Source organism: Miniopterus schreibersii (assembly GCF_964146895.1).
Source record: "Miniopterus schreibersii genome assembly, chromosome: 20".
Taxonomy (NCBI): Eukaryota; Metazoa; Chordata; class Mammalia; order Chiroptera; family Miniopteridae; genus Miniopterus; species Miniopterus schreibersii.
The window spans coordinates 18,663,210-18,675,316 of NC_138122.1; the positions used below are offsets into that span (position 1 = coordinate 18,663,210).

Consider the following 12,107-nt stretch of genomic DNA (forward strand, 5'->3'; position numbering starts at 1 on the left):
CATCCCATCAGGCCCTCATCAGAATTAACCTTCAGCAGCGAGGCTTTCCCCGAAGGGCACTGCCAGCCTCTCAGACTACAGACAGCCCCGATATCCAACAAGTTTACTAAATGCAAACATATTAAAAATGTCAGGCCGGGTCCACCAATGGTCTGTCTGGCTCAGAGGTTTGATGACAGTGGTTCCCTCCGAAGGGAAATTTCCTAAGACCATATGGTGGTTACTCTGCGTGTCCTTGACCTCAAACTCTCTGGGCATATGCTAAACATTCCGTAACTTCCTTAAGTCGTGCTGGAGAGCCGTGATTTACGGATGCATCACAATGCTTGCTGAGTATTTACTGTCTCTACCTTCTTCGGCATAATCAAATCCTCATGAGTCGCGGAATAATTATTAACTACTCTATTAATGTTTACCATGTGTATGTTAATTTGCAACGTGTAATGACTATGAAATACATATTTTCATCTCTGTTTTATAGATGAGGAAACTGAAGACCAGAGAGGTTAGTTAACTTGTCAAGGTCACACAGCTCATAAATGGTGAATGGGGCCAACTATGGCATCTAATAATATCAAGTAACTCTCATATGCAGAAATGGGGCAAAAAAGGCAAGACACAGGGCCAGGACATGCAGATGGTGACGATTTATCTAAAATGCAACATGTGCAGATAATCCAGGAAAGGCTCTTAGACCGGCACCTGGTCCGTCGCCCTCTCTAAATCTAGCGGGGACCCTTGGGAACCAGCCTTACTGAAGGGCCGGGGGCACGTTTGTCTTCCCTGGGTTACTGAGAGCTGGGGGCACTGCCTGAGGATGACCAGTTCATTCCAGTTCTACTGGGACGTTTCTGGTTGTAAAACTGGAACGCCTGTGTCCTGGGAACACCCTCAGACCTGCGCGAGTCCGAAAGGCTCTGCAGTAAAAAAGGCAGGGGTTCAAACTCCAGTTCACCCCAACAGAGGCATGGCCTACGACGTATCCGGCCTGAGCGCTCCAAACCGGTGTCATAAAATGCAAAGGAAGACCCAGGACCTGCGGCACCGGCAGTGAAAACGGAACGCAAGCAGTTTTACACCCCGGGGCGGATCCTGAAAATCGAGAAAAGTGCTGTAAATACCGTGAAAGGGGCGATGGGCAGAACACGGACAGTCGGCAGGTAAGACCAGGCATTGGCAAGCTTCTCCCTCAAGGGTCAGCTGGCAACAAGTCAAGGCTTTGCTGACCAAGAGGTAAAACCGAAGAGTATGTGTAGGTACTTATTCGACTCCTTTAAATGTAGCCATTTAAACATGTGAAACGCAGCCCTGGCCGGGTAGCTCAGTTTGAGCATCGCCTCGATACACTGAGGTTGCAGGTTCGATTCCCAGTCAGGGCACAACCAAGCAGCAACCGATGACTGCGTAAGTAAGTGGGACAAAAAAAACCAATGTTTCTCTCTCTCTCTCTCTTTCTCTCTCTCTCCCTACTTCCTCTCTTTCTCTAAAATCAATCAATAAAAAAGTAAATAAAAATATGAAATGCATTCCTAGCTCACAAGCTGGAATAAAAAAGTAAATAAATTAAAAAATCAACAAAAAACAGGCAAGGGGCTGGATTTGGCCTATGGGACACAGTTAGCTGACGCCTGGGTCAGAAATCAGTGTCTTGTCTATTTTCTCAATGATAAATTTACTGATTTTTAAAATAAAGGGACATTGTGCCTGTAACATGTTTTCGAATAATTCAGAAAATGTGATTCGGAGAGAGAATGACGATGCAGATGAGACAAAATGTTAAAAATGAATGAGTCTAGGTGAAAGATGCATAAAAATCCTTTGACTAATGCAACTTCTTTGTAAGTTTGAAATTCAAAATAAATTATGTTTAAAAATCCCAGCCTCCCCCCCCCCCCCAATATTCTGTGACTTTGGGCAAGTTTCCTATACACTGAGCTTCCTCCTGCATAAAATGAACACAATACAAGCTGCTTCCTACCGAGAGTCACGGCCCATCCACTGAGCACCTGCTGGATGCAGACACACGCCTACACTCTGGCCTCCAAACCGAAAGGTCCCTACTCATGGAACCCACTGCATTCAGATGCGTTTGGTGGGATAAAATTAGGCCATGACATCTAAGCGCTCTGGACCCTGGGGGATGGCTGCGCTGCTCTGGAGGCCGGGCTCTCCATGGCTCAACTGTACAGGTCCTACTGGGGGATTCAGGGCTGCCACCCCGTCTGTGATGAACCCCGCCTTCCCCTCCTTCATTCAGCACAGCACTGCAAGTGTCAATATCTGTGGGGTGCGCGGGCCCGCGATCACCACGTTGTTAACCAATTACGATTTGGTCTTCATCTGCGCTGACAGGAGGTTATGTTAATATTGAATCAATTCACTCCGCCTAATCTTAAAAAAAAAAAAAAAAAAAGCCTCTTCAAATAAAACACCCGGGCTGCTTGTCCCGTGGTCCCTGGCTGGGAGGAGTGTTTTGAAGGCACTCGCTCACACGAAACACTCCCATCAGGGTCATTTTTCCAGAGCTCACTCATTATGTCCAATGTCTCCCAGAAGCATGGGTGACACCTGGTGACAGATGTCTCGATTAAAGGCACTAAGGATGAATCAAGGGTTATCAGTCTTCCATGCATTAATGGGGGGGAGGGCCCTCAGACTATTGCCTAACTGCCCCTGGGAGTTTACTGTCTAGAAACTCCCAGACACACCGGGCCGAACGGGCCCACCTGAGCCGGGATCCCCCAACAGAAGGGCCTACAGGAGCCCTCGGGGCTTCCAGAAGGGATGGGAGAGCCCAGAGGCAGCAGTGGGCCCACAGGCAGTGCACTGGGGGGCTCCGGGTGGTGGTGACAATACTCCCAGGTACTGAAGTCAGACTCTGTGGGTTCGAGTCCCCGGTGTGATTTAGGGCAAGTCTTCTCATATGTGTACTCATCCCAGTCCCTGCTGTTAAGGCTTTGGAAGGTAAAGGAGGGAAACAGACAAGTAAGGGGGGCTATTTTGATAGAACGATATGTACCCTCCGAGGGGTAAACCCCGGAGATCATGAGAAGAGAGGTGGGGCCTTCACCCAGCCCCTGGGGGTCAGAGATGGCCCCCAGAGACAATGCCCGGACCCAAGCTCAGAGGCTAAATGTTCACGAGGTGTAAAGGTTTCAGTGGGGAGAAGCGAGAACCCAGCAGAGGGCAGAGCTTGGGCAAAAGTGGAGAGGTGAGAACAAGTGTAGGGGACCCCAAGCTGTTCTAAGCTGCCCGTCAGGGGTCCCAGGAGGGTAGGCGCGAACTGTGCATTTTTAAAGGTCTGTATCCTCAGGACTGTATTCTGGGGCGATCAAAAGCCGCTGGGGGACCTTCCACACAAACAGCCAAGATTGTATTTACATTTTAAAATTCTGTCTCCGAAGATCAGGCGGCAGAAAGATGGCTTGGACAAGACCAGAGGCCAGCAGACTGAGAGAACGCCCAGTGAGAGATACAGGTGGTGCGTAATAAGAGTGGGGAGAGAGAGGAAGGGACGGATTCAAGAGCTATTTAGGGGGGACAGTGACTCAGCCTTGGTGACAGCTTTGTTCTCAGCAGGAAGGGGGTGAATGCAGCCCCCGGCCTGAATTAATTAAACAACAAAAGAATTCAGTGCAAACGCTTCCCTAACAAAAATCAAATAACATATTTCCCTTGGGGAGGAGACAAAGGTCGAAGGCATGAATCAAGTTTTTTTTGGTGTTTTTTTTTTTTTTTTTAAGAAAAGCAACCACTGCCCTGGAGCACATGCCACCCTCTACTTTCTCCTCGGAGCCAGGTGCCAGCATCTGCTGCTCACAGATGTTATTTATACGCAGCGATTATCTCAATTATATGTCTTGGTTGTTGGAATTGCTTCTGTCTCCAGATTAGTTTGTTTCCAGTGGAACCGTACCATGGGAATTAATTAGTAATTGGCTCCTAAGGAACAGGTGTCACTAGATAACCCGACACATTGCCGCGTCTACCTGTCTCACGAGGTCTTGTAAAATCGTGTGCCCAGAAACCAAAGCGGGGCAAGGGAACCAGTGGGGACCTCTGCGTCTTCAAATACTGTCTCATACTTTTCAACTGAGAGAACTGTCCCAAATCCGTGGTCTAGTGTCCTTCTATCAGCCTAATAAGATAGGAGCATCACCCCCTTTCTAGATGAGGAAAAGGGGGCTCTGAAAGGCAGCGTGAGTTGCCCCAAATCATACAGCTAATTAGGTAACAGAGGCAGGATTTGAACCCAAAGAGGTGTATTTTTTCTACCCTGCTCTGTGTTTTATCCTCAGGGTCTTAAACCTCAGGTAGTAACTGAGACAGAGCCAAGGCTCCTATGGAGGGAAATGGGGCAGAAAGAGCCAAATAATCTTCTCAGGATTCTAGATGGTGGGGCCATGGGCATCTGGCCCTATGGCAGAATGGAAGATGCTCTGTCTCGGGGACCCTTCCATGTCTCTAGTTGAGCCTGGCTTGCCACCCATCGGTGCTGCAGCTAGACCTGGAATCCTGCTATTTTTCAAGCACGCTGACCATGCCCTTCTCTGCTCAGTAGCTTGCTATGGCTCCCTATCACCCTTGGGATAAAGCCCCAACTCCTTAGCTGGGCTCACTAAACCACTCACGAGCTAGCTCCAGCCTCAATGACTGGCAGTGCCCTCTCTGCTCTCACCCCCAGGAACTTCATGCAAGTTGGAATATACTTTCTGCATCTACGGGCCTCCACCCCTTTGTGATCTGTTGGTTCCTAGAATGGCTGTGTACATCTCACTAACCAGCAATTCATTTCCATCTTTAAAGAGACAGCTGAAGCCACCAGCTCCTTTCCCACAGCTAAAGGAAGGGCATCCTCTTTCACTGAACCCCAATAAATGGCTCATCGCCCTGCTTGGCAGCCGTGTGCCCCTAGGCCTGCCTCTCGAGGGCAGGGACCTTGCTGTCTCCTCCCACCCCTGCAGTCCAGCCGCGAATTCATCCGGGAGTGGAGGCCGAATCAATATTTGCCGAATGCCTGCTATTATCTAATAGGTGCGTTCAAACACATTCCCTCATGCTCGCACTGATGGAGTAAGCCTTTCCCCAGCTCAGCCGAAGCCACAGTCAGCAGCTGTAAAGGCTGCCACGTGTGCTCAAATTTCCAAAGGTACCAACGTCAGAATCCCCTGATGCGATGGTTGAAAAATGTAAATCCTGAGTCCCAACCTAGAATTTTTTAAAAAAAAGAATATGTGGGGATGGGATCCAGAAATTTGTGATTTATAAATAAGGTGTAAGTTATCTGGTAGCAGCCAAGTTTGGGGATCCTGAGACACCTGGAAAAGCCTGGTACACAGTAGGTGCTTCACAACTGTTAATAAGACCCATATGACGCAGACCAGGTTGCACGGGCCCAAAACCGTTGGCATTCGCAGCTTTCAGACATACACTGCTGTATGCTCGTGGGGAAATCACTCAACCTCTCACAGCCTGTTTCCTGATTTGTAAAATGGGTCAAAATAGAAATATCGACCTCCTAGGGCTCCAGGGAAGATTATTTATAATGCACTTACTGCTGCCACCCAGTCCATCTGCTAGTCCCGTCAACTTCAACCCCAAGTCTGTCCCTTCCGGCCACCTCCATCAGCACTTAATCCAGGTGACCATTTCCTCCCGCCTGGAAGGGAGCTCTAGCCTCCTCAGGGCACCGACTCATCCCCTCCTCAATCCATTCTCCACACAGAGCAGTTATCCCCTCCAACGTGAATTGGATTGTCACTCTCTGCTCAGATTCTCCCAGGGGCTTCTCACCACCCTTGGAATAAACCCAGGCCTTCCAGGCCCTGCAGGTAGCGGCCCCTGCCTGCTTTTCCTTGGCACAGTGCAGTTTAGCTGACCGACCACCCAAGCTAAACAAGACCGCTCGCAACCCCCTAACCCAGGACCCCTCTTATTTCCTTTATCACCTGAATCACGGCGGGGGTATTTCTATTTATTCTTATGGTTTGCTTGTCTTCTTTCCACGAGGGAGGGCACTTACTGACCGTTACGTACCTAGATCTATCACCTCGCCTGACCCACAGTGGGTGCTGCAGAATGAATGAATGAATGAATGAATGAAGAATGAAATCCTTTGGCACCACACCCAGCACTTACGACGCCGCCAGCGGCAAACTTAGCTTCCTCTCCCTTCCCCCTCCTGTCTGCTCTCCCTGCCTCTGTCGCCAGAGCCTTCAGGTGAAGGACAAATGCCATTCATCGGAGAGGAGACGCGGCAATGCCCAATGTCACCATTGCTTTATTTGATTAGCTCCGACTCTGACATCCGGGACACATGTGCTGGGAGACAAAGCAACTGTACCCTGACCTCTGGTCCACGCGATCCCATCCTTGTAACAATTTCCATGACAACAGCAACAGAAAGCCAAGGCTGTGGATTCCCTTTGATAGGAGCCGGATGCAGAGGCTGGGGAGAAAGACTTTCAGAAGAATGAACCTCTTTGATTCAGCCCAAGGCGCCTTCATTAAATACCACTATTTCCCAAAAACACACATTTGAACCCAGCAGAGGGAGGTTTCTCATGAACACTAAAACAAGGGGGCGGGGGGGGGGGGGGGGAACAAAACCACCATGGTTCCTGTTCAAGAACATTCACCTGTGGCAAGGGGGGGGCAGGGGGGAGCTTGGACGGTGTGGTATAGGGAATATTTCCAGGTCAGAGGCAGGCAGAGCACAGGGCCCCCTGCTAAAGGGCTGCATGACCCCTGGATGTCTGGCCCCTGTCCAAGACCATGGACGTCTCTGCCCACCTGAGGCTCAGAGTATACCACCCACCTGGTTGGCCAGACAGACAGGAAGGACAGAGTGACCAACTGCCCAGGTTTGCCTGAGGCTGAGGGCTGGCCCAGGACACAGAACTAAAACCAGGAAGGGGTGGACAAGCCAGATGGGTGGTCCCCCAAGAAGACAGTGAGCTGATTAAGGAAACTGCTAAGAATCATAGAATGGTCAAGGGAGAAGGGCCTTTACGCGTTTTCCGGTTTAACAATACTGCACATCTGGATTGTTCTTTCCCAAACCCCATAAACCTGGTCTGATCATGAGAAAAACACCAGACAAACCCAGCTTGGAGGACAGTCTACAGGATACCTGGCCAGGACTCCTCAAAACTGCCAGAGTCATGAAAAACTAGATAAGACTAAGCAACTGCTCCGGATCAGAGGAGACTGGGCGAGCATGACAATGGAATGCCCTGCAGTGCCCTGGGCTGGATCCTGCAGAGGAAACGGACATTCATGGACTAACTGGTAAAATCTGAATCAAGTCTGGAATTTAGTTCTTAAAAAAAAAAGCTTTCCTACTTCAGCTAATAATCTCTATCTGAAACCTTTCCTTTTACAGTTGGGAAACCGGCACCAGAGACAGGAGCAGCGGGAGCTCTAGATCTTGTTTCTAGAGCCTGGAGCTAGGCTCTGCTGCCTCCCGCTGCCTTCCTGGGGATCTGCTGACAGTCAGGAGCTTCTCCAGAAGGAAGAGGGGCGAGGGCTGGGTTTGGAGTCAGGGAATATAGGTTCGAGGCCTGGCGCAGCAATGGTTTATCCGAGAGAGGAGTGTGACTTAGGGGTAACACCAAATGCAAGGGCACAACACCCCCAGTGGGGCTCTGAGCCTCCCAAGCCCTAAGTGTTTATTACATCATTCCACTCGGGGACCTCTCTCCCAAAGGCTCCCACCGCCGAATGGGATCTGACCCACTGACTCCTCTCAACACCTGCCTCCCTGGACCACACTGTCTGCACCTGGCACAAACCACACCAGCACTGTCCTGAGGTCACGCCAGCCCCGCCTCACCTCCCAATCGCCTTCAGACCCAGCTCTCTAGGGCTCCTCTAAGGCAGCCAGGGACGGTGGGGCCTGAAGACCTGGGTTTGAATCCTGGCTCTGCCACTTTCTAGCTGTGGGTTATGGGTGGGCCACCTCGCTTGTGAAATGGAGAAGATGATCTTTATCTCCCTCAGCTCTCCTGAGGACTCAGTGCGACACCCTGTGTAGGTAATATAGGCAGCGGTGATCAACATAATTTCATGATCAGTATCAGTAGCATTTCAACAGCAGTCAAATGGCTATTATTTGTTGTTATTGTTGGTAGAAACAGGCTTTGCATTATCAGCACTAGTATTAGTTTCATACCCAGCCCTGGTAGTCAGTGCACGCACGCTCCCGCGTAGGCGCAAACGCAGGCACTCGCGAAGGCGCGCATTCGCTGCACTCAGCTATCCTGCCCCAGGGCCCTGATCTGCCCAAGCCCTCCCGATGCGCCCTGCTCAGCCCTGAAGAAGGGCACGAGACTTCCCAGGCATTTCCAAACCCCTCCTCTTCATCTACCACCTCCACCAGCCCCGGCATTGTCCCCCACCCCAGCTCAGCACCGCACCGTGTCACACCTGGAGGGCGAGCAGTTCCCCCAGGGGCTGCAACGCTTCCCCAGCCCACTTCTGAGGGGACCCCGAGACACCCACCTGGCTGTGCACTTTCTCCAGCTCCTCCTTGCTGACCGACGCCTTGCCGTCCTCCATAGTCCCCAGAAGGAGCTGCACATCCGACAATAGCGCATGCGTCCTTCTGAGGTCCCTCCGGAGACGCTTCTCCACGTCAAAGTCCCGGTGACCGATCTGAAAGGCAAGGGAAGGCCCTCATCAGCTAAGACAGCAAAGCAGTGGCCAGGGTCTACGTGCTCTGGAACCAGGCTCCCTGGGTTCAAATCCTGCTCTGACCTTGAACAAGACGCTTTTCCTCCCTGAGCCTCGGTTTCCTCATCTGCAAAATGGGAATGGCATCAGGCACACGGGGCTGCTGTGAAAACTAAATATGTGCTTAGTCTAATGCCTGACTCACAGTAAAGGCACAAATATGAGCTATTACCGCCTGTAAGGATGGAGTCACTGTCTCATCCCTGGCCCCAGTCATCACTGTGGCCTCCCTTCACCTTGCATGAGCCTACAGGTCAGGTGAGGGCCTCTGCTGGCAGAAGTCAGAGCAGCAGTTACCCTAGAGGGTTAGTGACTGGAGGGGGCAGGAGGGGACTTCTGGGGGTTCTTAATGTTATTAATCTGGGTGTTGGTTGTATGAATTTATGGAAATTCATTGAGCTGCATGGATGGGATGTGGTGAATTCTCTGTATAGATGTCACACGGCATTAAATAGTATTAAAAACTGTTGCGGCGCTTTCCAAGGTCTATATCCAGCTTTTCTGTCCCCTGAGCTGGTCCCCTTTGCCAGTTTAAGGACAGGCTGATGAGGTCACTTCCTACAGAGGTGAGCACATTCCCTCCCCCAGAATCCCAAAGCCACATCCTGAACTTGGCACCAGCAGGGTGACAACTGCCCATAGACAACACTACAGACAGACAAACCAAGGGAGACACAGGATTACACAGGGGCTCGTCGACATGAAAGCCCGAGAGACCGCGGTCTCCCCTGAAAACAGAGCGCTGACGACACTGAGTTCACGTCCCTGAAAGCAACCCACAGCGCCCCTCTCTCCAGGAGGCCAGAGGGAAGAGCAGGTCACCACGGATCAGAAGGGGCCACAGAACCCGGGGCCCAGCGGCCTCAAGCCTGGGACTCAGTCTCTACACACCCGGCGTCTGGGTCTCTACGCCAAGCACCATTCCCTGCAGTGCTCAGCATTCCCGGGGACAGTCTAGAAAGAATGTGGGACTTAGAGGGAGGTGGCCGAGCCTTTGGACCCCGCTCGCCACCCGCTAGCAGTGGTAACTCTGGCCGAGTTAGGTCACCTCTCTGAACCCGAGTGTCCTTGACTATAAAAGAACAGGTTAAAACGAAAAAAAATCCCTGTCCTCTGTGTTGAGATAAGACAGAAAGCCGATGTGATAACGGGTCGGAGGGCTTTACAAACATGAAGGGCTATCGTATTGTCTGATGACCTGGCAGGTCCTCCTTCAGATTCTGCGTTACTTTCTCTACCCCCAGCTTCGAATCCTTTGAAAAGATGAGTGGGTTCTTAGACTATAGCCTCTTTGTTCTCAGATGTATTACTTTTAGTTATAAACGCTGGACATTATATGTAATATGATATTACATATAATATCTATTACACATATATATTCATTTTCTCACCTGGGGAGCTGAGCTGAGGGCTGGGCATTGTGCCAGGCCCTTTGTCACATGTCATTACATTTAACTCCTGTGACAACCTCATAACAACAGACATTATTATTATTAACATTATTATTGCCTTTATAAAAGTGGTAAGAGCGTACATTGATAGAAGGCTAAGTGTCAGACACTGTTCTAAACACCGTATGGCAATTAGCCCACTGAGTCCCCGTGAGAATCTCTGAGCTGTGCAGTGTCATCAGCCCCACTTCACAGATGGGGAAACTAAAGCTTACGGAGGCGAAGGGGTTTGCCCAGGATCACAGACCTACCAATACGTGGCAGAGTTACGATATGGACCCAACTTTTCTGACTGCAAAGAGGTCGTTTTCGTAAAATATATGAGGAGAGGGGTATGTTTTGCTCTTTAAAAGAGTCATGGGAGCGCCAAGGGGCATGATCCAGCCCCGGGCTGGGATGGGATCGGGAAGAGTCTTATGTAAGTAGGACCCAGCTTGGTGAGATTCAGGGCAGGGCCCCACAGGCAGAAGGCACTGTGTGAGCACAGACGGAGGGCTGGGAAACAATCTTGGATATTCTGTTCTGGGTGATTAGCCTGAGGGCAGGAAACGGAGGTACAGCTGACGACACTGACTTGGAGAGGGCAGGGGACCTGCCCAAGGTCACGCTGTGGCTGTGCAGGGGGTTCAACCCAGGCAGCTCAGCACAAACATGAAGGGCTATAGTATTGTCTGATGACCTGGAAGGTCCTCCTGGAATGCAGGTCTCTAACCCCTGTACCACACGGCGCCTGCTGGACCCGAATCCCAACTTACTTGAGCCCAGGTCCTATCCCGGGATCATTCAAGCAGCGCGCTTGGCATCTCCCTTAGTTCAGTGTCTGCTTTTGCTCAGCACACATCCTAATGTGCCTTTAATTCTCTCCCCTGTGGGGCAAGTTGGCATCAGGTACATTGCAGATATTGGCACTGACCATGCAGTCAGGATGGCTCAGATTCTACCCTCTCTCCTCTGCCAGAAAGACCCTGAAAAAGCTGCCACCACCTCCTTTCCACTGCAAACAAAATCCACAGCGAAACCTCAGACCAAGTCACCCTCCCCTTCATAATGAATGACTACAGGAGAGGCGGGTTGGGGCAAGGACTCATTAGGTTAATGGAAAATAAATGTCATTCTGCAAGTTCACATTTTACAGCACAGAGATTCGAATTTAGATAAAACTGGTGAATAATTAACCAATAAATCTAAATAATGTTTAGTGTTGTTGTGGGAAACTGTGGTCCAACCTCAATTGTTTCGCCATTAATAATAAAGGCAGACTGTTTGGGGGCAGTTGTCAAATGTCTGTGGTCACAGAACTCTCTGAGCGCTTTAAAAATATGATCTGGAACAGGTGTTAGGGGTAATCGAGTCACTTTACAGATGGGGAAATTGAGGTTTGGGGAGAGAAAGGGTGCTGCTGAAGGTTGCACAGTAAATTAGCGGCAGAGCTGGACAGACTTACAGCGCAGAGGAATTCACTGCCCGACCTCAGGACAAGGGTTTCCTCTGGGAAGGAGAGAGGGGAGGGAGATTAGGAATGGAAACCAAGGGGCCGCCAACTGTTTGTGAAATGTTTCGTTTCCTTTGAAAAATCTGACTCAAACAGGGGCAAAATGTTCATTTATGTGACCCCCGGGCGCCTGGTGCATAAACATCCTTTATCTCAGTCATTCTACTTTCCCATGTGTTCAGCAAGTGTCTTAATTAAAAACATCTTAAACCATCAAACGGGGGTAGTGTATTGGGAGGCTCCAGCTTGCTGACTAACCCAACATTAGCATTTATATATATTTTTTTGAAATTTAAAGTTCCCTTCCCTTGGCTCGTGAAATTTCCTTCATTTTAACAATATTTGTAAACACCTCCCTTTACTGGGTGACCTGCTCTGTTTTCTCAAACGGGCTGCAGGGGATTGAACCCGCAGCCTTCCCCCACTGGCCC

General features: G+C 50.2%; 1 protein-coding gene across 1 annotated transcript in view; it reads right to left on the reverse strand.

The window, feature by feature from the left end:
- The window catches only part of MYO18B (myosin XVIIIB), a 170,055-nt gene that overhangs the window by 56,617 nt on the left and 101,331 nt on the right, over positions 1–12,107 (reverse strand). Inside the window, exon 34 of the mRNA XM_081122587.1 lies at positions 8,503–8,655. Coding sequence (XP_080978713.1) covers positions 8,503–8,655 — 153 coding nt within the window. The remainder of the gene's footprint in view (positions 1–8,502; positions 8,656–12,107) is intronic.